General features: G+C 31.2%; 5 protein-coding genes across 11 annotated transcripts in view; 3 read left to right on the top strand and 2 right to left on the bottom strand.

The window, feature by feature from the left end:
- Positions 1 to 255: 255 nt before the first annotated feature.
- On the bottom strand, positions 256 to 3,224 carry LOC119829088 (copper homeostasis protein cutC homolog). 4 transcript variants are annotated; one of them, XM_038351465.1, is made up of 5 exons: positions 3,139 to 3,224; positions 2,606 to 2,719; positions 2,121 to 2,263; positions 1,346 to 1,405; positions 256 to 958 (listed from the first exon to the last, which is right to left on the bottom strand). In XM_038351465.1, the coding sequence occupies exons 2-5, from the start codon at positions 2,616 to 2,618 to the stop codon at positions 389 to 391; spliced, it is 786 nt and encodes a 261-aa protein (XP_038207393.1). In that variant the 5' UTR covers positions 2,619 to 2,719; positions 3,139 to 3,224; the 3' UTR covers positions 256 to 388. The 4 variants fall into 4 exon arrangements, with proteins under 4 accessions (XP_038207393.1, XP_038207392.1, XP_038207395.1 ...); XM_038351464.1 differs by lacking the exon at positions 3,139 to 3,224 and adding an exon at positions 2,993 to 3,129; XM_038351467.1 differs by lacking the exon at positions 3,139 to 3,224 and adding an exon at positions 3,053 to 3,085.
- A 362-nt stretch (positions 3,225 to 3,586) lies between these two features.
- On the top strand, positions 3,587 to 9,318 carry LOC119828886 (ATP-binding cassette sub-family E member 1). The gene is made up of 12 exons (XM_038351179.1): positions 3,587 to 3,702; positions 3,936 to 4,150; positions 4,269 to 4,484; positions 4,780 to 4,987; positions 5,199 to 5,385; positions 5,558 to 5,679; positions 5,765 to 5,865; positions 6,065 to 6,242; positions 7,769 to 7,890; positions 8,098 to 8,294; positions 8,567 to 8,801; positions 9,148 to 9,318. Exons 2-12 carry the CDS (start codon positions 3,938 to 3,940, stop codon positions 9,193 to 9,195), a joined length of 1,827 nt encoding a protein of 608 aa, XP_038207107.1. The 5' UTR covers positions 3,587 to 3,702; positions 3,936 to 3,937; the 3' UTR covers positions 9,196 to 9,318.
- A 2,648-nt stretch (positions 9,319 to 11,966) lies between these two features.
- LOC119829108 (annexin B9) lies at positions 11,967 to 21,750 on the top strand. Of its 4 annotated transcripts, none has more exons than XM_038351496.1 (8): positions 11,967 to 12,116; positions 12,371 to 12,410; positions 14,095 to 14,271; positions 15,772 to 15,976; positions 17,237 to 17,466; positions 18,115 to 18,211; positions 19,157 to 19,338; positions 21,603 to 21,750. In XM_038351496.1, the coding sequence occupies exons 2-8, from the start codon at positions 12,381 to 12,383 to the stop codon at positions 21,651 to 21,653; spliced, it is 972 nt and encodes a 323-aa protein (XP_038207424.1). In that variant the 5' UTR covers positions 11,967 to 12,116; positions 12,371 to 12,380; the 3' UTR covers positions 21,654 to 21,750. The 4 variants fall into 4 exon arrangements, with proteins under 4 accessions (XP_038207424.1, XP_038207423.1, XP_038207421.1 ...); XM_038351495.1 differs by having other exon boundaries at positions 21,438 to 21,750; XM_038351493.1 differs by having other exon boundaries at positions 21,111 to 21,750.
- Positions 21,751 to 21,837: 87 nt separating this feature from the next.
- Positions 21,838 to 25,612, bottom strand: LOC119829109 (DNA repair protein RAD51 homolog 3-like). The gene is made up of 7 exons (XM_038351497.1): positions 25,049 to 25,612; positions 24,809 to 24,939; positions 24,499 to 24,605; positions 23,975 to 24,138; positions 23,649 to 23,777; positions 22,383 to 22,574; positions 21,838 to 21,886 (listed from the first exon to the last, which is right to left on the bottom strand). The coding sequence occupies exons 1-7, from the start codon at positions 25,091 to 25,093 to the stop codon at positions 21,857 to 21,859; spliced, it is 798 nt and encodes a 265-aa protein (XP_038207425.1). The 5' UTR covers positions 25,094 to 25,612; the 3' UTR covers positions 21,838 to 21,856.
- A 78-nt stretch (positions 25,613 to 25,690) lies between these two features.
- Positions 25,691 to 26,350, top strand: part of LOC119828950 (mediator of RNA polymerase II transcription subunit 29) — a 6,790-nt gene continuing 6,130 nt past the window's right edge. Inside the window, exons 1-2 of the mRNA XM_038351281.1 lie at positions 25,691 to 26,053; positions 26,206 to 26,267. Of these exons, the coding sequence (XP_038207209.1) occupies positions 25,838 to 26,053; positions 26,206 to 26,267 (278 nt within the window). The 5' untranslated portion in view covers positions 25,691 to 25,837. The remainder of the gene's footprint in view (positions 26,054 to 26,205; positions 26,268 to 26,350) is intronic.

Genomic DNA, 26,350 nt, shown 5'->3' with positions numbered 1-26,350 from the left:
GGTTTTGATTAATTCAATAAGGCAGTTTCTATAATTACCTAACGATACGACTGATGAATTACAAGTACCACTGGTTATAATTTATATATTACGTCTACATATTCCATTGCATAATTAATCAAAATCAGGACAAATTTATAAAAGACGCTCTATCTTAGTACTCTAAAATAAAAGGAGTCTTTTTTCTTCTATATTTTAAATGAACTTATTATATTCTATGTATTGAAAATTAAATGAAGAAAATAAAAAACATTATTTCAAAATTAAGCTCTTTACTGCACATACATACTTTACATAAATATACAGTCTCTGACGATAAAAGATATAAACAACGTTGATAAATATATTGATGAATTCTATTTTATCACTTAATAATATTTATATAGATTCAACTGAGAATCTGTACCATAGATCGAACAATATCTTCACCAGAAACATAAATTTTACCCACACCCATTCCCAGATCATTCTCAAAATCATCAACTTTCTTCACAACCTTACAAGAACTATGAAAGAATTTGCAACCCATATCTTTAAATTTTTTCACATTAACTATGGTCACGCCAGAGCCAGGCATAATTTCTATTTCACGGCCATATCTTTGCTGTAAATTATTTATTAACTGTATCGCATCTTCATCTCCCGCCGATTGTCTCTGCCCACTAGTTAAAAGCCGTTTAAATCCCAGTTCTATTATTTCTTTCATGGCAACATTTGGATCAAAACATAGATCAAATGCTCTATGGAATGTAACCGGTATTGGATGTGCTTCTGCAATTATTCTAGAACATTGTTCCTTGTCTATTCCTCGCGTTCCATTCAAAGCACCAAAGACGAAACTATCTACGCCCATTGTTTTGTAATGGCGTACATCGGCTAGCATTGTGTCCATTTCTGGTGCTGAATAGTTAAAATCGGATCCGCCTCTACATCGGATCATGATATTAACCTTTGGAACCTGTAATAATCAGCCTGCATTTAATATAAATATGTATAACTTTAATGTTACATCTTATAAAGTTGGATATTGAACAATATGTATAGAAGTATTTCTCTGTCCAATTAACCAATTAAAATGTTTCAAACAAAAAAAAACAGAATAGTTATGGAACAAGTCCAAATAAATGGGACCACATGGGAAGCATCAGCTTTGAAATAAAAAAGAATCATCGAAATCAGTTCGCCCAGTAAAAATTAATTCGATCACAAACACAATACAATTGAAGTGATTAATTAAATTTTTCTAATGCCATATCTCTGAAGTAAAAAGTAAACTATTTATTTAGTCACACGAGAAGGCCATTTAAAAAATATCTGTCTGAAAACAAAATTAACAGATACCAACATTTTCGACATCTATTGTTTCTTCGCATTTTTTCTTTGATCTCCGATCTATCTTCTTCACCTGTAATAAATAGAAATCTGCACTACATAAACGGTTATCAACATAGCATTAATAGTTTATAATGGCAATACATTAACTTCTTCATTAAAAAGACTAATCTACTATATAAAAATAAGTCGGGTTTTCCTTCCTGACGCTATAACTCCAGAACGCATGAACCGATTTCCACGGTTTTGCATTCGTTGGAAAGCTCGCGGGCTCCGTGAGGTTTATAGCAAAGAAAATTCAGGAAAAATTTCAACACAAAAGCGGGAAAAACGAAGCCATCTGGTGGCGAAACGGAGTTCGCCGGGTTTGCTAGTTTTTAATAAATTCCATCCATATTAGTCCTTAATATTAGTCCAGGTGGGCATGCTGGCTATTTATCTTGCAGGTAAATAAAATCGATAATTGAAATAGATTTTTATATTACTTCATAAAACTTAAATTTATACATCCCCAAACATCATACTAATACAATAAATATGCAAGTTTATATGTATGTTTGTTACTACTAAACAGTTTTGCTGATTCTTTTCAGTTATTTAGCACATTCCGAATAACACCTATAGAAATAATTGTTTCTATTATGTCTATATATTAAGTCAGAATATGCCAGATTTTTTGTATTTTTAATACTTTATTTAAGAGCTCCTCAATGATTGCAGTTTTCAAAAACAATTTTTTATTTATTTAATTATTCAAACATCCTTTAAACATATTAAACATCACTTACAATATTTAATATTTCCACTACAAGACCAGGTGATGGCGTAAGGCCTCCTTCTGCCAATGAACTGCATACTTCTAACTCTGATGCCCCACCATTAATTGCATTTACTGCAGATTCTAAGCTATCAATGCATACTTCTAGAGAACCTGCAACAAATTTAAATAAAATTTATAGAAAAATTTAAAGTTTATATAAAAAAAAATTCACATATTCATTAATAGCCTAGGCTATTCAATAAAAGGGCATGTTTATTTAATTTACTGCCATAATGATATCAAGCAATTTAATGAAACAGCTAGACAAATGATTTGGATCTACAACATATAACTGCTTACCTAGGCAAGTCTTTAAAATTTAGATCCACAGAATCACGAGTATCCACTGATATATGTGTCATGTAAACTTTGTTTATGTTTTTATGCAAAAGAAGTTCTTACTATAATGGCTTATTAAACTATCTGGTTGTAATATATAAAAGAAATGAATACCTGACTTTTCCATTGCCTTGGAACAGATGTTATAATACTCTGGCAATTGTAATCTTGAGGTAAACTTATTTTCTACCTTGCTGATCCCCGATTAGAACTTGACTTTTCTTTTACCTGATAGGATTTGCAAATTTTAATAAATAAAAGTTTAGTTTTCACTTAACATATTACGTTGCAAAATTGTAAATTATTTTGTGAAGTACTAATTTTAATATAATACATAAATATACTTTGTAAGTCACTCTCAATAACATTAATTCTGGGACACAAACAAAGAAACAAATTTTATTCAAACAGTACATGCCACATAGGCAATATTGAATTATTAATATAAATATTTTTTATACATTTTAAACAACCCGGGAACCCGGCAAACAGAGTACTTACAACATAAATATTTAAGTGTATAATCTATGACCTAAGCATAAAGTATTACAAAGTGCCCACAGATTCAGTATGAAATAGGCACTCACTACCTAGTAGATTAGTACTAACTAAGTCAAGTACTGGTGCAAAGAGTACGGAGTACCTACACTCTACAGTAATAATAAGCTGAACGTGCTGGAGAAAGTTGTGGTCGAGTCACAGATTAAGAACGGTGGAGTGTCACGACTCACAACTCACTTATTACTTACTCTGTGGAGTGGCAGTTGTTGTAAACTTTTTTTCTTATAGCAATATAACATTATTAATACAGTACCCTTTGAAAATAACGATTACGAACACCACTTATAAGCACCACATACATACATGGGTAAAGAAATATGGACATGTTACATGTTCTTTTTATTAGACTATGTAAGAATGAGAGAGTTGTGTTATAATTTTTTTTAATGTTTATGCACTCTTGTATCTAATTTATACAAATATAAAAAATAGTATAAACAACGCATTCATTTTCATTTATTACCCTACATACACATCAACTGGCAAAGAAATTGTAACATTAAAGGTCTATTTACATATTACTTTGACAGATAACGATTGAAACCTCTTGTCCCCAACTTCATGAACATGACTGATCCTTTTGACATTTCGAATTATTAGGACACGCGAACGTAGGCAAAAGTTGTCCAACGTTCGCCTTTCTTAATTAGGTATCTTATTAATTTTTACTATTAATTACATGAACAAAAGATTTATGAGTAATATATATAATAGAACAATTGAGATACTGATTCAATTTTATCATTTTTAGACTTTTCCATATGATGTTTTATAGGTTACTTTATAGTGCTATAATTTGCCACATATTTAGGAAAAGTGTTGACCTTACTGACAATAATATTTGTGTGATAGTGTGCTTTAATTAGTTCTATTTATCCGGCAGTTATGTCACGAAAAAAAGGGCATGAAGAGACCGACAAACTTACCCGTATTGCAATCGTAAATGCCGATAGATGCAAGCCAAAGAGATGTAGGCAAGAATGTAAAAAGAGTTGCCCTGTGGTGCGTATGGGTAAGCTCTGTATTGAAGTAACTCCCAATGATAAAATATGCACTATATCAGAGGAGTTGTGCATCGGTTGTGGTATTTGTGTCAAGGTATGTTCAAACTATTGTAATATATATTTGTAATACTTTTAAAGTTGTAGTGCTTTTATGTATATTAAGTATGAAATTGTAATTCAAATATAAGTAGTTGTTATTTATTTTGTTTCAGAAATGTCCATTTGATGCTATAACCATTATCAATATTCCATCCAACTTGGAAAAGCATACCACGCATCGGTATTCAAAGAACTCATTTAAGCTTCATCGGTTACCAATTCCTCGGCCCGGTGAAGTATTGGGTCTTGTCGGTCAGAATGGTATCGGAAAATCTACTGCCCTGAAGATTCTTGCCGGCAAACAAAAACCCAATTTGGGTAGATATATGGTATGTATGTTCTTTACATATATATTTTGCTATACATGAGTATAGTTCATTGCTTGATTTGGGTATGTAAAATGACACTAAAACTAATAAGTAATTTATGCTTGTGAGTTTATCAAAAATATGCTGCATAATGGAAAATTTCAAATTGTCCTATATATAGTGACCACACTTTCATTAGGTACTAATAAATCCAAGTGTACTTGTTCTGTTTATAGGATTTTGTGATTTGCTTAAAAAAAACTTGTTTCAAATTAAACATTGCAATATTATGTACTATATTTTATTTGCTTTCTAGGATCCTCCAGACTGGCAAGAAATCCTCTCTCATTTCCGTGGATCTGAACTGCAGAATTACTTTACTAAGATCCTGGAAGATGATCTTAAAGCCCTGATTAAACCTCAATATGTGGACCAAATTCCTAAGGCTGTGAAAGGAACTGTTGGACAACTACTGGACAAGAAAGATGAAAGGAAGAATCAGCCTGAAATTTGCAAAATGCTTGGTATAACAGTAATTTAATAATTTAAAGATAAGAACTTTCTTACCTTTAATTTTACAAAGTACAAAAGAGATTTTTATTCATTTTTTTTTCCAAAAGTATCTGTCGTCTTGATTGTTGGTTTCAATAAAATGATACAATTTAAGGCCCAACTCATGTATAAATGTTCAGTATATGAGAGACTTAAATTTAATACTAATTTACTTATTCATAGATTTGTCGCATATTCGTGATCGTGAGATCGCCGCACTTTCTGGAGGAGAGCTGCAGCGTTTTGCTTGTGCAATGGTCTGCATACAAAATGGCGACATTTTCATGTTCGATGAACCTTCCTCCTACTTGGATGTTAAGCAGCGTTTGAATGCTGCTCGTACTATTCGATCATTGATACATCCTGATAAGTGAGTATGAATATTTATTGGTGGAATATAAACTTATTAAAGTACATATGTTGTGTGTTACTTTATCAATATAATTAAGTTTATTTTTCCCAAATTTTCTGACCCTTGAAACTGTCTACTATTTTAAGATAATTTGTATGAGTAAAAACTAAATTTTTTGTTTTTTTTTTAGGTTCATCATAGTTGTGGAGCATGACTTGTCTGTGTTAGATTATTTGTCGGATTTTATCTGTTGTTTGTACGGTGTGCCTGGTGCTTACGGTGTAGTTACTATGCCATTTTCAGTTAGAGAAGGTAAGATGTACATACAATATAAATACATGATATAGCAATCAACTGTCAACTGATAAGTAATATTTTCATATAATATTATTTTCAGGTATTAATATTTTCCTTGATGGTTTTGTTCCCACTGAGAATATGAGATTCAGAACTGAATCCCTGGTATTTAAAGTTGCTGAGTCTGCTACAGAAGAAGAGGTAAAATAAGAATCTAATGAATGTTTTCTATGAAATGGTTATTTTTTTGTGATTTATAAGTAATTTAATAATACTAGATAAGTCTTGTGTGAAAGGCTTTTAGCACACATTAACAGCAAGCAATTATGGTGACTGTTTTTTGATGAATCAATGTATTGTTACTCAATAAAAAATCTTATTTATGATTTTATGTTAACAGATAAAACGCATGAACCATTATGAATACCCAGAGATGACAAAGAAAATGGGTGATTTCTTTTTGCGTGTTATGCAAGGTGAATTCTCTGACTCTGAGATTCTAGTACTGCTTGGCGAAAATGGTACTGGCAAAACAACCTTTATTAGGATGTTGGCTGGAAACCTTGAACCTGATGAAGGTAAGCAATATTTTTTATATTGATACAACAAGTTTTTCTTTATAGTTATAATAATAAGAACTCCTTAGTTACAAACAGTTAAGAAATTATAATTTTTAACATATTGTACCCCTCCAATTTTGTTGGTTAAAGGCTCAAGGCGTAAATATGAAAAAAAATCCTGTGTTTAGTACATATAAATTTAATTAATAATGAAAAAATCCTGCCTACCCTAACCTAACCCTACTTGATAATGTTTTCACACATTGACATCTAGTGAGTTCATACTTGAGCACCGGTATCATGTTAATTAATTGTATATAATTCCGGATAATACACATATTTAAATGAATTTAAACTAGCCGACTAATATGATATTTTTATGTACTCAAATAATTTTTTTAAATAAGAATTGTTGCCATGTTCAAATCGTACTTGTGTATCTATGGCTAGAGTGACCGGAATATATACCATTACGAGTATCCGATCACGGTATATGTTACTGGCAATATTCTTTCAAATGTCATGTCAAGATAAGTGAAATTTGTCAAACGTTTGTGATAGTTGCGAAAATCTATCATTTATTTTAGATAATAAAAGCTTACTCAGCTGAATTTAATATTGTTTCCGTTACAAGTATTAAAACAAAATAACTATACGATGTTACGATTAATTAATGTATTTTATCTAAAATAACTAGGTTATAGTGTTTTTTTGTGCTTAGGTATATTTTAAGTTATTTAATGTATTTTAACGTATTTTAAAACGTTTACAATGGCTCGAACGGAGATATTCGATCTATTTTTTCATCCGGTGTTTCAAAAATGTTTAAAACATGCGGAAGCATCCATGCCTAATGAAGGTAAAACAAATAGATTCAACATTGTTTTTTTTTATTTGATAGTTCCTTAGATACTTTGAGAAAACTCTTATTATTTAAATGATGGCATCCAGTATTGTTTATTTATGTATTTTGTATATGTAAATTATTCATTTTGAAACTGACCTACTTAGAGATTAGTCATGAATTTTTTTTTTACTTTTGAAACAAATGGCTCTTCAGTATATTTTTTCAGGGAATCAGGATTCAAATTAAAATAATATTAGTAGTTTCTTGCTAGGTTAATTTGCTTTTGATGTAAAATTTTATAAATATTCTTTGGAAAATTTTAAGATTAGTATGAATGAATTTGTTTAAAGTTACAAAAAATAAAACATTCTCAAAATCTCATAGTAATTTGAGCCAGGTCTTTGCTATAAGTGTTGATAAATGTGCAATTAACATGGCAATATTAAAATTAAACTGTTGAACTGTCTCTTGTCCCAAAGCAACTTATACATAAGTTCCTTTGGGACAAGTAAACCTCAAACATATGTAAATTTTTTGGAAAAACAAAGCCAAGTCAATGTCAAGGTTTGGTCCAATAAGTATTTGAAAATAAGTTTAAATACACTGTTTTTACTATTCTTTCAAAAATTTCTCATTTATAAAGCATTTTAATGCTATAAAACTAAAAATTTAAAAATACACTGTTTTATTTATAAAGGTGCCAATTCGCTGCCACAACTGCATATTAGTTACAAGCCACAGAAGATTTCTCCCAAGTCACAGGGAATGGTGCGGAATTTGCTGCATGAAAAAATTAGGGATGCTTACACTCATCCTCAGGTAATATGAGCCTACATTGTGTATTTAGAATAATTATACTTTATAATACAGTTGATGACTTGGCCAGTTTTGTGATAAATCTCAAATGTCCATGTGTAGTGAACATAATGCTTATGTAACAAATAAATAAGCATATGTTGATTATTCTTATATAATTGCATTTTAATAAAAGTCACAATATCACAGTATCTTTTTTTTATTCTCCAGTTTATAACTGATGTTATGAAACCAATGAAAATAGAAGAAATTATGGACCAAGAGGTTCAGAACTTATCTGGTGGTGAGTTGCAACGTGTAGCATTAGTGCTTTGCCTCGGTAAACCTGCTGAAGTATACCTTATCGATGAACCCTCAGCCTACCTGGACTCTGAACAACGTTTAGTCGCAGCTAAAGTCATTAAACGGTACGATTTTAAAATTAATACATTGCTGACTTTTTTGTGCCCAATAATAATTAATATTACAAAAAATTTTGTTATTACTTGTGCTAACTTATTAAATTAAGCTAATACTTGAATATTTTGACTAAGTTAACTTAATTAAATTTCTTGTCTGTTCTTGCATGATAATCTATATCGTCCACATGACCAATATGAAACTTGTAAAATATTTTAAAGTATACCTTAGAAGCATTTAACCAATCATTAAACATTAAAGTAATTACTTGATTTCACAGATTTATTCTTCATGCAAAACGGACTGGATTTGTTGTTGAGCACGATTTCATAATGGCTACGTACCTGGCGGATAGAGTTATTGTGTTTGAGGGTACTCCCTCAGCACACGCTACGGCCAACGCTCCACAGTCATTGTTGAATGGAATGAATAGGTTCTTGGAACTACTGGGTATCACATTCAGGAGAGATCCAAACAATTTCCGACCTAGGATCAATAAGCATTCTTCTGTTAAGGCAAGTTTTTTTATTTCTTGTACATAATACGGAACCTTTGTAGTAGAAACATTCAGTTATAATGCTTAATATTTCTAAAGGAAAATTTTTGGAAAGGACAGGAAATTTAAAATGTCAACCAGGTTACATCCACCTGAATAGCCTCATCTTGTGTGTTATCTTAAAATATTATGACTGCAAAAACATTGAAAGTTCATTGAACTTAAATTTTTATTTTGGAATATCTCGTCATTATCTTTTGATATTAATACAACCTCATCATTATCGGAGATATAGATTTAAAAATATTGAATGGTTTTGTTTTTTTTATTTAAAAAACTAATGTTTTTAATTTTTTGTATTGCAGGATATTGAACAAAAGCGTGCGGGTCAATACTTCTTCCTTGAAGACTAAAACAATTATAAATAGAATGTTATTTATGTATATTGGAGCTATTAATATCGTAACGAGAGCGATGTCACGCCATCATTGTATTTCCAATTAAATGTATTACTGTAATAAATCAGTTTTTTACAAGTTTGTTTCTTTTATTTTACTACACTCACAGTGAGATATTAATTTTCCCCAGAAGAAGATTCATAAGTTGTGTAAAAGAAGTAACAAATTGGGTAGAGGAGTGTATTTTAATGTAATAATACGTATTTATTTATTAAAGCAGAACATTCTTATTTTTGCATTATATTTTACTAGATGTTGGCCGCAGCTTCGCGCGCGTGGTCAAACTAAATTGACATGGAAATGAACCACATTACTGCGTACGCAATAAGCACAAAAAATTTCAAAACCCGTACTTAGTACGCGTCTACTAACTACAAACTAACTTCCTACCAAATTTCACCGTTATACGTTCAGCCGTTTTTGAGATTTTGTGATGAGTGAGTGAGTGACCTTATGCTTTTATATACATAAATGGATTTAAAGTACAGAGTTTTTTACTTCATCGAATTGCTGGTGCAGTATTTCAGTCTTATAACCACCCTATTACCTAATACTTTTAACATTTATTTTTTATACAAAATGTCGGAATATTTTCAACGTAGATTTTTATATCAAAGAAAAGAAAGAAAGAAACATTTATTCGGCTCCACAAAAATTTATACAGATTTATTATGAGGATAGTATAAACAAATATTAACTAACAGTTAATAGTATGATGTAACTAATAATAATTGGCGTGTACTTTACGTCTATACATTTATATTCGTTGCTAAAGCTATCACATTTTAACAATAATGTACAAAGTAGAGTAAAAATTGAAAGCAGCCAAAAATGGATGAGCTACCTAGTTTTATAAAAGTGGTTCCTTCAAAATTGCTATATACTATTGTTTATTTATATAACTATAATTTACTGCTAAAAACTTGGATTCCTTGAGTAGTAAATAAAAGCAAAGGGCAAGTACCGATTGGAACAAAACTATACGATCGTCAAAGGTACTCTATATTAGTAAGTAAAGTAATTAGTAAGCTTTTTCTGAAAAGCCATTTGTTTTTTCCGATACGTTGATAAAATATATATAATTTAATATAAAGTATTGTTCCACAATTCAAAGTTTAAAGACACGTCATACACACGTTTTTAGTAATAATATCTAACTTCTACTAGCTACAAATTATAAAATATTTAAATATCTCTGTGTCACACATATACGTAAGCAAGCGTACACTACGCTGAGGAATGAGTATATATTATATGTACACTTGTCACAAAGTTAATCGTTTTACGTAGCATGATTCACAAAACATGATCTAAGTTCTGACTAAGATCAATGATGATGACGAAGGAATCGTACGATAGTCATGTTAAAGTAGTGCAAGTTTTAATTATAGATGTTTACAAATACATACTAAATTTGTCCGTACATACCATTTATGAACAATACTTCCTATATATAGTATTTCTTATATATCATCCAGAGTTTTGACCCGGATTAGGACCTACATATCATTTATTATTTATCGTACCCAACGGTTAATAAATATAAAAGGTAATTTTATATAAATAAATCAACGATTAATATTTAAGCTTCTCGTATGTGTGTACCTACGATTGAATAGATACCATTAGTACCTACCTAGGTGAAGTTTTACAGAGTAACATTATGCATTGACCATGATGCTGAAAAGTGAATGAACTTATCATTTTGTACACTTTCATTAAGATAGAAATATTTGTGCCTGATTAGTTAAGATATAAAAAAATGACATTAACGTAGAAGTTTCAAAATTGTACAGTATACTGACATATTGCAAATCATTTGCAAAGATATTTGTACGTAATAATTATAACAATGAAATAATCGTTTCCCATTGTGATGTTTTAGCAAAAATGTATATTGATTGAAACTGAAGTGCAGTTTTGATGTAGAAGCAGCGGCCCCGTATCCGCGGGCCGCGGCGACGCCGGTGACATCATCGCTTTGAGATTACGTGGACCTAGTGTCGTCAACCTTTGGTATACTTGGTTATGGTATTGGGTACTTGGTTTTATAAAAAAATCGAAAAGGGATTTTTTCAGTTTATCCGATATATAAGACACACGATTTTGTAAATTTTTTTATGTAAGAATCTCATTTAATTGTCTTGTGAATAATGAAGACAAAAGAAAATGGATCAAGAAGATGCGAATGGTGTATATAAAGTTGATAATATAGACTTACTGGTATAACAAACTTTATTCATCTTAATCTAATTAAGATTGAAGATAAAACATTTTCATGAAAATTTTAAAATTTATTTTTGTGTACTTAATTATATATTAGTGTATAAAAAAATTTAAGCTACTGAAATCCCAAATCATAAATCCATAAGTGTAATTATTATTATTTATTTATTTATTTGGTCAACCAACATTTGTTTACAGTGTTTTTTAAATATAAATAATATAACAAATATTCTTGCGAAAAAGTAACAAATAATTACAGGTTAACACAGCATGCACAAATTAAACAGAGCTTTTTCTTAAATTAGTAGAATACATGCATAACATTATTACATTTAAACACTTTTATTATAGTTATAAAATTATGATTATTATCAATCAAGGTGGTACTTGAAGATCTTTTTTGTAAAAATTAGGTCACTGTGTGTTTGGGTCGCACGTTACTATTAACTGAAGTTGCCGTCAATATGTATAATGAATATCATCGACCAAAGGTTGACTATTTCGATTGGCTATAGTGAGTGAGAGGGCGAACAAAAACGCCACGGAACCGACCGACCTCACCGACTCGCCGAGTTCCATACGTACGTATTTATTTCGGATTTTGCCGCAAAGTAGCTTGGTTGGGTGTGTCGTCTAATAAGAAAAAACAAGTACGTATCATTATGATTTTATTATTAATCCGTAAATAGTTATTAATTTATCACAATTTAAATTTATTGCCTAAAATCCACGCATAATTTGTTAAAGTAACTGTGTATTTAGAATCTAAATTACGTATAGTCGGCGTTCATGTTTGCAAATCGGCAAAAAGCCGGTTGGTGTGATTGTAGTGGACTTATTTTTAGATCAGAAGCGTTGAAGTGTTCAAATGAAAAGAAATTCTACGTGTTTTTATTTGTTTTAGGACTTTCAACATGAGCGGACAACAGTACTACCCGTACAAGGTAAATTTCCACCTACCTTTCGAACTATGTCTACGTTTAGCTGTATCGATTCCCAAGAGATGATGTCATCTTTTCGGGGCAAGGTTGTTCTTATGAAAGCGTTTTATTAACAGAACTAATGGGTAAACAGGTTAAATTTAGTGGGAAAATTTACCATAGAATGTACGCGGATGTATTACTAATTTTATTAGGCAGTCGCTAGTTGTTGTTCATACGTGTACCTGCGGAGTTGTTTTGAATATTAGTATAAACAATAATTTTGAATAACGAGTTCTGATAAAAACGAAGAAGATAAAATGCATAAACCGGTTAATGACATTGTATGTAAAAATGTATTTAAAAAGCCCAAGTATACTCTGCACCTTATTGCTGACTCTAGGTAGCCCAAATACCTACGTTCTTTACCTAATACAAATTAGAGGCTTATTAGTTACTAGTTGTGCCGCGTGTTTTCACCCGCGGTCGAACCTGCGGACAAGACTAGTTACATTATAGCTGTGTAATTCTGTACATAAGCTACATTATTGTTAAGTATCATCAAAATCCGTTCTAAAGTTTTTTCATGAGAGTAACAAACATCCATACAATTTTACATACTTTCGCGTTTATATTAATAAGATTGTTTATTACTAATCGGTAATATACATAATAGCTAGGTATAATATTGCGTTTCAAATCATTGTTTAAATTCATTACTTTTTATTTTCATACAGTTAAATTTGTTTACAATAAATAAATATATTAATTAATTTCTTGAACTTTTTTAAATTTAGACGTGTTCCTATTGGTTTAAACCTGATATTTTTATAATGTACTTATTAGTAACTTCTATATGCAAACTTAATTAAAGTTTGTAGTAATATTTCACAATATAGATATGCATCACAATTTAATATTCGAATAGTTGATGAAGTCACGCGATGTTCCACTAACTAATGGTATTAGTTTTTTCGATCTACATGACTTCAATATAGGCTCTTACCATTGGATTTTGATAAAATTGTGAAAATTTACCGATGACAATTAAATGATGTTTTATAAACTTTAGTCAATTTTCGGAATAATAACATAGTTACACTACATTTCGTCGTTTGGATATTTTGTATATTTATAGCTGTTTATAACTAAATGATAATTCGTTTAATTTTAAAATATATTATGCCCAACGCATATCAAGGAAAAGTTCAAGGTCAGTAAATGAAATCTTGAAACTAAGTACTTGATTGAGTTTGTTATTCAATGTCAATGTTTTTTTTTTCAATTATTCCTAATCTAAAATGGCTCTAGCTTTGAATTATTTGAATCTTCTCGTGTACATTTGCATCCAATTTTCACGGTTGCGCTTTTATTTGAATGTATATTATAGGCGCATTTTATATGATAGCTTTATTATAAAAAGGGTTTAATAACCCTATAAATGGTAATCCATTGGCATGTTTTCCGGACGGATCGACAATCGAACTTGAAATCTACAAAATATTTATGCATGCATTCAGCACTGCAAATATGTAGTTATTCGTTTGAAATACTTGATTTGCATGCAGTAAAATAAAAGTGTGCTAAATTCTCTTGTTTTTTTTTACTTTAATCACATATATCTCGTTCGTGCACCTATAAATTTTCTACCTATTTTATACCTATTTTTGTCATGTGGCAACAATGTAATTTATGTGTTTTCCCCCAGTGCACCCCCACGGTGTACCCAGCGGATCCCTTCGACCCCGCTGCGGACGCGGAGACCCTCCGCAAGGCCATGAAGGGCTTCGGCACAGATGAGAAAGCAATCATCGATGTGCTATGCCGCCGTGGCATCGTCCAGCGTTTAGAAATCGCTGAGACCTTCAAGACCAACTATGGCAAGGTAAAGGATACTTGATATAGTTAAACCCAAGTTTTTATGGAACCGGAAAATGAATTACGCTCTATTGACAAACAATTGTTTTGTAGGTATTTATATTATTTCCCGATTGTAAGTGATAATTCAATTTGTATATAGGTATATTGAATTGAGAATTATTTAATATTCACATACGTTGTCCATCTGAGGTATCTATGTTAACGACATTATATGCACATCATGATCGGAAATTCTACAATCTTACAAATTGAATGAATAAATGTATCGCTTATATAATGATTGTTCCATTTACAATGTACATTAATACTGTTTATTTTTATTAGCGTTTACGGCTTACTTAGTGTTCCTATAATTATCATAACCCTGTTCGAAACGTGCTATTCAGCTTGCATTTACGAAAATTCTTGGTAATTAGGTTCGTGATACGACATTCAACACTGATTCATTAATCTTTTAATCATATAATATTTCATATAGTGTGCTTTGATTAAGAATATAATATTCTCATTATGCATACAATTATGAAAACTGTAACAGAATTATACGTCTCAGATTAATGTCACGTCTTTATCTTATCGGATGTTTGCGAAAACCATGCTATATAAATGATGTTAAATCAAGAGTTTACGGTTTGTCAAACTATATATTCTATGCAGTAACTATTTATTAATATGTGCCTATGCTGGAACGTGCAATATCGTTTATCGTTTATGTTTAAAATAAGCAATTTACAATTATCTAAATAATGAATATATTTACTTTTATGAATAAGTCCTTTATACCTACGTGATAAACTAACATTTATGGAATCATGAGTCAACTGCAGGTCCTCTATCAAGTGGATCAAATATAAACGTATGCATGGCAGCTTGAATGACGTTGAAAGAACATTCCGATTCAATAAATCATACACATAATATATTAAATTAAACGTTACACTGAAATAACAAAACGTAGAAACATTTACAGTTAGCACATACCTTATACACTTGTAGTTTGGAAATTGTATTTGTCCTAGGGAGGATAGCAACTTAAAAGCGTGTAATACTAAATTCTTCAGAAGGGAAGTATACTAACTGTTTTATGAACAAGTTATTATCTATCCAAACTATATATTCAGCACACCAATATTTATATAAATTATATGTATTTTATATGGTTACTAGTTACGGTTACGGTTTCACCCGCGTCCGTATCCCGTGAAAATATCGGGATAAAAGTTGCCTATATGTTTGTTATTCCAGATGTCCAGCTATCTACGTACCAGATTTCATTGTAATCGGTTCAGTAGTTTTTGCATGAAAAAGTAACAAACACACACACATCCTTACAAACTGTCGCATTTATAATATTAGTAGGAAGGAAGGATAGGACAATGTATGTATATATTTTATTCTATTTTTACACAACAAAACACGCCGATCATTACTTTTAATATAGTTGTTACATAAAAGTTATTACATAGTTACCAATGCCTAATCTAAATAATTTCTTTTCAACCAGGACTTGATCAGTGAACTCAAGAGCGAGTTGAGCGGTAACTTGGAGAATGTCATCATAGCCCTGATGACTCCCCTCCCACACTTCTACGCCAAGGAACTTCATGATGCCGTAGCGGGAATCGGTACTGATGAAGAGGCCATCATTGAGATTCTCTGCACGCTGTCCAACTATGGCATCCGCACTATCTCTGCGTTCTATGAACAACGTAAGTGTTGAATTTGTTCTGTTAATTGATGTTATTGTCTGTTGTTTCCTGACTTTTCTTTAATGACTTAAAGTAATAAATAGGTTTATTTAAATATATATGCGTTAGTAGGATCTTGATCTATATATATCTTTACAGCTTCCAATTATTAATATAAGTCGGATACACCTGAAAATGTTTTAAACGCTTGGGTAGGAGAGTAGGTAGGTATCTGATTAGTTCATATCTGCATGGCGTAGGTTTTGAGTAGCTAAAATAAAGTCCGTAGGTAGATGAATGTGGCACAAATACTTTGAGGAAATATCTTGATTTACCTAACATTACCGTAAAGTTAAAAACTGATGTTAGCAGCTTTTTAAATAAATTTTTAAGTTTATATTTAATCGGTCACATTGAAAGTTAAAATAGGTTTTCAACACGCAATAGCTGGTATGAAACTCGTTCATGCGAAACGTTTATCAAAATTGCTCCATAAAAGTTTGTACTTTTATTTTCCTCATTAACATTTTGTAATCATTGAATAATATTAATGATAGTACGCACTATTGATTTTATCGTAAAATGTGTGTTATATGATATTTTCATCTCATGTTGAACCGCACTTTTTTAAATTACATGCATGATTGCAAAACACTCATCCAATGCAGTACAAACCAGGTATATGAATAAAATATTATATGATAAAGCCAGTAGACTATTCTAGTGGCGTATTGATCGGTAAAAAATAGAAAGTTCTAGTATTTATTATCATTGCCATCTAGCTGTAGACAATTACCCACAAACGATGAGGTCACGGACCGTGTTTGCATGCAAGTTCATTAATATTCGTGGTTCGTAGAGCCTTTTGTTAATTGAACTGTTAATGGTATGATGAAGGGATACTGTTTAATCAATGTTCTTATGGAAAACATTCAAAAAATCATTTCAGATATTTGTTTTATTTACTAATTGGAGCACATACTACATCCGGTATTGTTAAAATGTTTCAAAATTATTTAATATATTAGGAAAGTTACAACGTTAGGTACCCATAATCAATATTTACATTGCAGCATCGTAATATTGTCACAAGTATTTCTAAAGAGTAATTGTATCTAGGTACTCCTACCTAGGCACAATTACTCTTTGGAAACCTATGTTTAGCAAATAGCAATAGACAATTGTAGTTTTTTGAAGTATTTAGTATCCCTACTAGCACATTTCTATATCTAACCTATGCTAATTCCAAATTTAAATATCATTCTATTTTTAATTATTCAGTGTACGGCAAGAGCTTAGAATCGGATCTGAAGGGGGACACATCTGGTCACTTCAAGAGGCTTTGCGTGTCTCTTTGTATGGCCAATCGTGATGAGAACCAAGGTGTAGATGAAGGTGCGGCAAAGGATGATGCTCAGGCCTTGGCCAGCGCTGGTGAAGGCCAGTGGGGAACTGACGAATCAGTCTTCAACTCTATCCTTATCACACGCTCGTATCAGCAATTGAGACAGGTTTGTTTGCGTATAGCATATCTGTGTGTTTGTTTTGAGATATGGTTCATTGATTATGATAATTATTGATGTATGTATTATAGTTACATGTCGATATGCTGATGTTTATTTTCATCGTTTAAATCGATCGAAGCAAAAGATAGGAATTAATAATGTGAATGAAAGTGAAATTAACTTTGTATAATCTATAGATATATTTTTTTGTTTGTTTGCTTGAACGCACCAATAACAGGATCTACTGAACCGATTTGGATTGAAATTAAAAAGAAAAAGGTTACCGATGTTCCTGAGGAGCCTATATCCTTTCAAATATAAAAAATCAACATCATTTGAAAACCCACGGAATTTTCGAATATTCAAAACCAAAAAAATATAGTCGATTTGAGAATCTCTATGCTTTGGGAACATCGGTTAGAAAAAATTGAATTCTTGTAAATAAATATTTTTCTATTTTGAACATATTGATTTAAAATTGTGATAGCCTTTAACTTCATTTCAAATATGTATATCTGTCGATGACACATGAATGAATACTGGTTAGGTTACTTCGTTCAACAATATAACTCGCAATTGGCAATATCCTAATTAAGCCCGAGTGCTCAAGATTGCGTTTTCACTAAGTCTAATAACTATTTCATTTACTTTCAGATCTTTGCGGAATTCGAGGCTCTGACTGGTAAAGATATCGAAGAGTCCATCAAGAAGGAATTTTCTGGAAGCGTCGAGAAGGGCATGCTTGCTATCGGTAGGTTTTGAATTAGTTCAATTAAAATAATGTACTTATAGCTTTTAATAGTTACAAAGTAAGGTAACGTGGTCGTATATATTTATCTCGTTAATTAAATTTCACATATTATATAATAATTTTATCACAGTTTATTAATAATTTATATGTATAAATTATGGAATATTTATCAAGATAAAGCTTTTTATTTCCGCTTTAAAGTAATGTTAATGCTATAATTGTGTTGAAAACTCGCTTTTAGAAAAAATAATGGGAATAAGTACATGATTTTAATAAGTCGTGTACAATATATTCGTTATTGTTTTATATATTATTTTCCCGCATCTGTCATGCAAGTTGAGTCATAGCATGGTCATAGTTATTAGGTTACGTCAAGGTCACAGCTATGTGTATAGGAAGCCGACCTTGTTTTTGTTGTAGGTAGTGATTAAGTTTTTTTTTCTCCTTAGTTACATTTTATCCATATAAATCTAACCATTTAAATATTTTTGAGGTTACATCAAACTTACAACAAAAATGTAATGCTATCTTCTTCTACTATATAAAAAAAATTCGGGTTTTTCTTCCTGACGCTATAACTCCAGAACACACGAACCGATTTCCACGGTTTTTCATTCTCGTGCTCCGTGAGGTTTATAGCAAAATTCAGGAAAAATTTCAACAGAAGAGCGGGAATATCATTTTTCACATACAGCCATCTGGTGGCGAAACGGAGTTCGCCGGGTTTGCTAGTTTTTAATGTATATCTCGATAGCTTAACATACACCATAATATTGTCGTTGCCTGCCAAGTTTCAAATAAGGAAAACACATGGGTACCTTTATACTAACCAATGCGCTCTACACAACTCCGTATTGTATTGACCTAAATAACATAATTGCACCTATACCCAATAAGCAAAGCTTTTAAATTCATAGCTTTTTTAAAATGCCCTTTAATTTACAGTAAAATGCGTTAAGAGCAAAGTAGGCTTCTTCGCTGAGCGCCTATACTACTCCATGAAAGGTTTGGGAACAACCGACAAGACACTCATTAGGATCGTAGTCAGTCGGTCAGAGATCGACCTTGGAGATATCAAACAGGCATTCCTCGAGAAGTACGGCAAGCCTTTGGAAGACTGGATTGCTGTAAGTGATTTGCCATTTACTTGATATTTGTGTGCGCTTTTTGTGTTACATATTTTCGTCATTTCATAAGCGATATATCAGTATTTGACATATAATGGTGAATAATTTGTTTATTAATACAAATTACAAACAATTCTATTAGATTTGGTTCTGTTGTCATGAATAGGTGCAACCATTGATTTTGAAACTAATGCTTGTAGATTTGCAGGCTTTTCATTACATGCAAAAATATTACAATATAAAAGTTCCCTACTAATATTATAAATCCGAGTAACCCTGTCTATTTGTGCGTCTAAACTACTGAACTGATTTGGATAGTACAAAGATAGTTTAAGGCCCGAGAAAGGACATAGGTAATATCTCGGAAATCCTAAAGGAGCGGGAACTACGCGGCCGAAGCCGGGTATTTAGTATTTGTATTAAGGTATCCTGAATTTTTGCAATAACTTGCAAATGCATAAAGTTATTAAAGCAGTATTCACTGCGCAAGTCCAATAAGATACTAACATATTTCCAGAGCCTGTTTCAAAATGACAACAGAATTAGTACATCATAAAACACATTTTCTTCTTATTTTTTGTATTTTGTCGCTTATTAATAGACGCATTCTTTTGGTGGTTTTATATGATATCATAAATAATAATTAACACTGTAGATCGTGTGTTCATTATTAGTGTAGGTACTTAAGTATTACTTAACCCTAGTTGTAATTTCTAGACTTCAAAGTAATTATAACACTTAAAGTTAATTATTCACGATAGATTGTGTTATTAGATGAGTAACGCTTATAATCGCATGAATACTAAGCATATTTTTTACAATGTAAAAATAGATTCTGACCCATACTTTCTTTGGTATAAATCGGACAACACGGCAAACATTCATTTTAAACTAATAATTTTCTTTTCCCATATTGTTCTATCATCTTCAATTTAATAATGTGTATATACAGATCTATTTAGGAAAAATAATGCAAAGGATAAATGTCGCGATTTAAATTCGTTGCATAATAATTATGTTTTTTTTTGTCGTCAATTACCTACGTAAATAGCAATGACGATTTTTTGTCAATAACGCTTTAATTTTAAATTAACGATATTGTCATTAACATACAACTTTACAATTATTTTTGACAATAGATTACAAATATATTATGTGTTTTAGTATATATGTATTCGCATTTCAACGTTTTTTTCTAAATTATTTGCGAAAATTGTTATATCAATATAAAAAATTGCCCTCCTGCATGAAATGCTTAATAATACTGCTTAATGTTTTCAAAATTTGAAATTACCCATGAGGTAACTGAAAAATAAAAAAAAGAGAGCGCAATGAGTAATTGGTGAGTTACGAAGTGACGTTAACGATAGATTAAATCTACAAATGCGAATAAAACTATTAGCCATACGTTTTGGTTACAGGGCGACACTTCCGGCGATTACAAGAAGGCCTTACTGACCCTTGTTGAATAAATTGTGGCCTGCGGTCAGGACTTCAACGAATAAGATAAAACACTTAAATTCCTTTAAGTTCGTCAATTGTTAGGCTATATAGGTTTTTGAACGGATACGCACTGATTTAATACTACCACAAACAATGGAGTCAGTGCCATTTAGGTTATCTGTGGCGGGTGTAAATTTTTTGAAGATCTGTATATTTTGCTTGCTCATTGTCATAACTTTCTCTGCACAGTAGCTAACAGCTTAATATCGTGACGTGCACGGGGTTGGGTTGTTTTAAAACGCTTTTACAAGTAGTTGTCAATTTTTCAGGAGGAGTTAGGAGGCCCTCTCGGTCACCTCCTTTCGACAATGTGTTACTAAGGCTTCAGAACAGATAAAAATAACGAGCGTCATAACCCCGTTACAAGCTCGATTTTAAGTGATAGCAGTCTATTGTGCCCTATTTACCTTCGGTGCAATATACTTAAACGATGCATTTTACATATTTTATTTTAAGTTATTTTTGTATATCATGTATAATTTATAATCTCGATATAATCTCGAATGCACGCTGTGTGATTTGTCTATAGAATTTATGGGCCAGTATCTACACGTTTTATTTTGCTGTAGTTACAGTGTTTTTCAATATCTTTGCAGGAAGACCTAACTGGTGACTTCAGGAATGTGCTAGTCACACTTTGTGCTTAATCCTGCAAAATCTTATTGTTTTATGTTAAAAGCTATTAGTTTTAAAGTGGTTTTGCTACCTGCATGTTTTGCGGATCCTTGTTAGAAAGTAAATTGTAATGTAATATTTTGCAGGATGATACTAAAGGGGACTACAAACGCGTGTTACTCACACTTGTCTCGTAAGAAAAGGCATAATAAGAAAAAATCTTTCACTAAGCTAAGTTCAGTATGAAACTGCCTTAAATGTTAATGTTATAGAATATATTTGCTTGATATTTTTGTGAAAATGAGATATTTATTGGTGCTGTAGTTTTGTTTAAAATGTATTATTATATGATATACCAATACATTCAAATGAAACTATGTATGTTTTAAATGTGTTTTATTCATATATCCCTGATGCCCTCCTTCGTGATCTGAGAAAAGAAACAATGTAAGTTTTACATTAAAACTGACTAGTCATAATGCAGAAGATTAGAGAAATATCTTTATCCCTCTATTTCATATATCAGAATGCTTGGGCATTCTAAGAGACCTTGGCAAAACAACAAATTGTAATCGATTCCTAGTACAACTTGTATTTATTGATCTAGGTTTATTAGCGCATAACATGCGGAAAACATTGCTTTTGGCAACTTTTCAAAAACAGTTCATTGATTCAGCGAAACAAAAGTTATTACACAATGATTATAGGTATAACTTTAAAATGAAGAACTGTTCATTCAGCTACAAATTTATTATAACTTAATAAACTAAATCCAAACTATAGGCAATTGAATAATTTGCATGTCAATAATGTGAACATGACTAATTTTCTTAGTAAATGTATAATAGTGCAATTTAATTATTTATTCTCAGTTACATATACAAAAAATTAAATAAAATTAATTGGCAACTAATAGGTATACTCGCTTGAAATTTTCCCACAGTTTCTGGTGAATTATTGCTCTTAAGCAGGGCTGCTAATCTCTCTTTTTCTAAGAACTTAGGCGCTGTTAGTAACAAGCGTTTATTACATCTGTGGGCCCACGCATCACCAAATGCCCCAACCAATGCCCCTGTTGACAACCCTACACGAGTGCTCATCTCATTCGTTAGTACTACCTAAAAATAAAATTTACATTATTATATAACTATCCGCTTGAACCCTTTATGAAAAGAAAGTCTGTTAAGTATTCTTGAATTAAACGTAACAATTAAACAACAAAAATATTTTCTATTATATTTTCTCTTTGTAAATTCTTGTCTATAGGAACATAGGTATTTAAAAAGAGAAAGTCGTGTTAGTTATAACTCGAGCATTAACGGCACACAACACACACTCATGCACTTATAAAGCAAGCATGAACCGATTTTAATAAATTTGGTTCGATTCATTTCTTTGGGGTTAAGATAATAACTGCTTTAATTAAAAAAAAAAACAACAATATGAAGATACATCCGACTGCGCCAGAACTAGCTAAATAACAATAAAGGATGTCGTGTCTTTTACACCACTTAAAGTCAAGGAGCCTAAAAACTTGTCGGCGCCAAATGGATTCTATTTGATTAGCACTAAATGAGAACTTTATAGTTCTTTCAGTACCTGTACTAGCCATACATATCTTAAATACGATCTCATATTATATCTATGATGCGAGCGCTGTGATTAATTTCTCTATGATTTTTTTCTTTTATTGATGATTTAATGTTTACTTGATATGAAACTATCAATGTTGGGTAGGGCAACAATAAGTTCTTAAATATGATCTCATATTATATCTACGATGCGAGCGCTGTGATTAATTTCTCTATGATTTTTTTCTTTGATTGTTGATTTAATGTTTACTTGATATCAAACTATCAATATTGGGTAGGGCAACAATAATTTAAATTAGCATTATTCTCATTATCTCGTTAGTGTAAATAGCATAAAATTGGGCATTGGAGTAATTTGGTGGTTCGCTGGAGTTGTCTGTGTTTGGATGAGGATAATTGTAAAAAATTGGAAAAATGACAAAGCTAATGTTTACATAGGGAGAGTAGGGAGTCTATAATATAAATAGCCTCGGCATTAATTATGAAAATATCCATAGTAAATAAAAAATACAGATAATTTATAGTGGGAGTCGAGCACGCTTCGCCACGAATTGGGCCACTCCACCTAGGCATTAATTTAGTATTTCAAGTGGCACTTACTGCAATGTGTTTTTCAATCGCAAGCTTCTGAACCTCAGCCATTAAACGAAACAATAAACCTGTCCTCTGTTTTGTTGAAATACCTTCCTTGAAAGGAAAAGTTATGGAGTCTATAACTATGAGTCGAACCTGAAATAAATAAATAAAAAAATTTACAGATTGCATTCAAATATCAGTAAGTTTTGGGAGTTGAATAATATTTAGGAAAACATGGCAACTATAAATGGAAAAGATGCAACACCTATAATTTTAACTTTAAAAACAATTTTAAAAAATAAGAGCCTTTTTGAGAAATATGCTCTCAAAAAAATAAACTAACAACTTACTTGAGGTCTTTCAGCTATCACTTGGGATAGTGAATAAATAAGGCTACAGAATTTTTCTAAACCAAATGCATTGACGTAATGTAATTTTCTTAAAGATTCTTCTTCGCTTATGGGTTCAATATTCAGTATACTTTTGCATTTTTCCTGACTTGCAAGAAGAATTTCTAAACAAATTAAAAATTTTGTAAACTTATGACACAAATGATAGCCATCTTGATATAAAATTTAAAAGTGTACAGTATTCTACTATTCAAATCAATTCATTTGAGGAAAATATTTTATCTGCTATGCTGTGGCATTGCTAGTTGACTGATTTTTATCAAACACCGTTAAGAAGACTCCCTGCTATTACACCTTTCAATCAAAGTAAACAGAATCATAATCGGTTCATTTGTTCAGAAGCGACAATCCCACAAATCAAAATTATTACTTCCTATTGTTTTATGTTGGGAGTAAAAATTAAATTTGTTTTAGAAGGGTGAAGCTGAAGGCTAAAAAAGCTATTTAGAAAAATATCTGAATACCCTTAAACCTGCTCAGTGTAAAATTTGTATTTGTATCAATGTATAGAGCTTCAGCATCCAATCCACCGAGTGATTTAGGAATTTGGACAGATGCGCACAACTGCAAACTGAAAGATGATAAAAACCTACATAAATACATTCAACTTTGGATATATTCTGAGCTTATAACCTATGCCAGGTTATGTTAAGTACTTAAAAATACAAGATTATTTTTAAATAAGTAAAAAGTTAGTCATTTCCAACAAAACCAAAAAAATGAACCTAATCAGTGAAATTAAGTAGAAGTTACAACTACATTTTAATAACATACCACAATTGTGTCTTTCCAGATCCTGGTAATCCCAATAATTCAGTGATAGATCCTAATTGAATTCCTTCATTTCCTAAAACACTATCCAGACTTTGACTAAAAGTGGGTATAGACGGTAAGCTAGTTTCTTTCTGTAAACAGATATTTTATCAGATTTTAGTCAAACTATAAATATTTGATATGAGTTGAAAATCATGGACTTCCAATATCAGTTCATTGCAAATTTAAAATGGTGCTTACCTGCCACAAGTCAGTTGCATTCATTATTTTGAAATGCGAATTCATTGTATTACACAAACGCCACCATATAAATTACATAACTTTATCAGTAATTCCTAATTTTTATATGATTAATAATTTGTTCAATGGGTACTAACTTTTAATTTAACAAACAGAAACTATCAAACATTTCATATTTGTTCATTTTAAGTGTTCTAAATAGTTAAAAAAAGAGGTAAGACATAAACAATCAAAACCTAACTTACTTAAATTCATAATAGAAAATTATGAAATAGGTACTAATTTCAAATCCTACGGTTTGGCGCGAATTCGAAATTCCAATTTGCAATTGAGACTTGAAGTCAAAAATGTCAGTTGTCAAGTCAAGAATACCTACCTACTCTTTAACTAGCTTTTTCTTAATTGTAAATAATGGTCACAATTATGAACACTAATACTAAATGAAGGATTACATTAAAATGCTTAAACAAATAGTCAGTCACACTTCATAATTCATACATTTAACAACTCAAAGAAAACCTTCATATTTGAATTGTAAAAGTGGCACTGGCAGCTTCACGATTACTAACTTCTTTAATGGCGCAGACTGTAGTGACTCATATGACAATATTATGTCAATTGTCATTTGTCAGCCATCTTCCGTCATCACTGGACAGTGGACACTGACATATTCTTTTGGATTGTTTTTGTGTCAAACGCAAAGTTAAAACTGAGATTTAGCAGACCCAGCATATAAACATATTTTTTTATAACTTTGAGAATTCGCAGTCTATTGTATAATTCTAAATCATGAATCAAATGAACATGCACGTACCTATGAACCCAGGTGGTGCAATGGGCGGTGCGCCTAACGTACCTATGCAGATGCCTGTATCTGGTCAAATAATGCAACAGCCATCGCCACAACAAATGCAGCCAGCAATGCCACAACAAACTCAGCAAGACAAAATGGATAATATCACAAAAGTCAAAACTTTAATGGGCTCTTTACGAGAATCACTACCGGTCAGTATGAGATAGAGGACGGTATAATTTGGATTAATCTTTTAAAGTTATTGGTTAAAGTGTATCTTAAATAAAATGATAGAACCATTAAATGAAAGAATGCTTTAATTTCATGATAATCTTAATCTCATTATATTTCTTTTCTCTTTCAGATGACATTAAAATCTGCTGCTCAAATCTTACATCAAAATCACAGTGTTGATTGTAACACACAGTAAGTAATAATAATAATAATACACTTTATTTAGCACCAATTTAAAATAAAAATAATGTATAAAAAGGAAAAACAAATGAATG

Source organism: Zerene cesonia, chromosome 9 (assembly GCF_012273895.1).
Source record: "Zerene cesonia ecotype Mississippi chromosome 9, Zerene_cesonia_1.1, whole genome shotgun sequence".
NCBI classification, from domain to species: Eukaryota; Metazoa; Arthropoda; class Insecta; order Lepidoptera; family Pieridae; genus Zerene; species Zerene cesonia.
The sequence above is the reverse complement of the archived record's forward strand: the minus strand, read 5'-3'. Positions and strand labels throughout refer to the sequence as shown.

Bases quoted from the DNA above. Each gene is read 5' to 3' on its own strand.
- LOC119829088 (XM_038351465.1), bottom strand. The intron at 1,406-2,120 runs GTAAGTGATGTT...TATTTATTACAG, and splicing joins TAGTGGAAATATTAAATATT to GTGAAGAAGATAGATCGGAG. The intron at 959-1,345 runs GTTGGTATCTGT...TGATTATTACAG, and splicing joins AAACAATAGATGTCGAAAAT to GTTCCAAAGGTTAATATCAT.
- LOC119828886 (XM_038351179.1), top strand. From the start codon at position 3,938: ATGTCACGAAAAAAAGGGCATGAAGAGACCGACAAACTTACCCGTATT. The intron at 5,866-6,064 runs GTAAAATAAGAA...TTATGTTAACAG, and splicing joins AGTCTGCTACAGAAGAAGAG to ATAAAACGCATGAACCATTA. The intron at 8,295-8,566 runs GTACGATTTTAA...TTGATTTCACAG, and splicing joins GCAGCTAAAGTCATTAAACG to ATTTATTCTTCATGCAAAAC.
- LOC119829108 (XM_038351496.1), top strand. From the start codon at position 12,381: ATGAGCGGACAACAGTACTACCCGTACAAG. The intron at 12,411-14,094 runs GTAAATTTCCAC...GTTTTCCCCCAG, and splicing joins AACAGTACTACCCGTACAAG to TGCACCCCCACGGTGTACCC. The intron at 15,977-17,236 runs GTAAGTGTTGAA...TTAATTATTCAG, and splicing joins CTCTGCGTTCTATGAACAAC to TGTACGGCAAGAGCTTAGAA.
- LOC119829109 (XM_038351497.1), bottom strand. From the start codon at position 25,093: ATGAATTCGCATTTCAAAATAATGAATGCAACTGACTTGTGGCAG. The intron at 24,940-25,048 runs GTAAGCACCATT...ATCTGTTTACAG, and splicing joins ATGCAACTGACTTGTGGCAG to AAAGAAACTAGCTTACCGTC. The intron at 22,575-23,648 runs GTAAGTGCCACT...TTTTATTTTTAG, and splicing joins CGATTGAAAAACACATTGCA to GTAGTACTAACGAATGAGAT.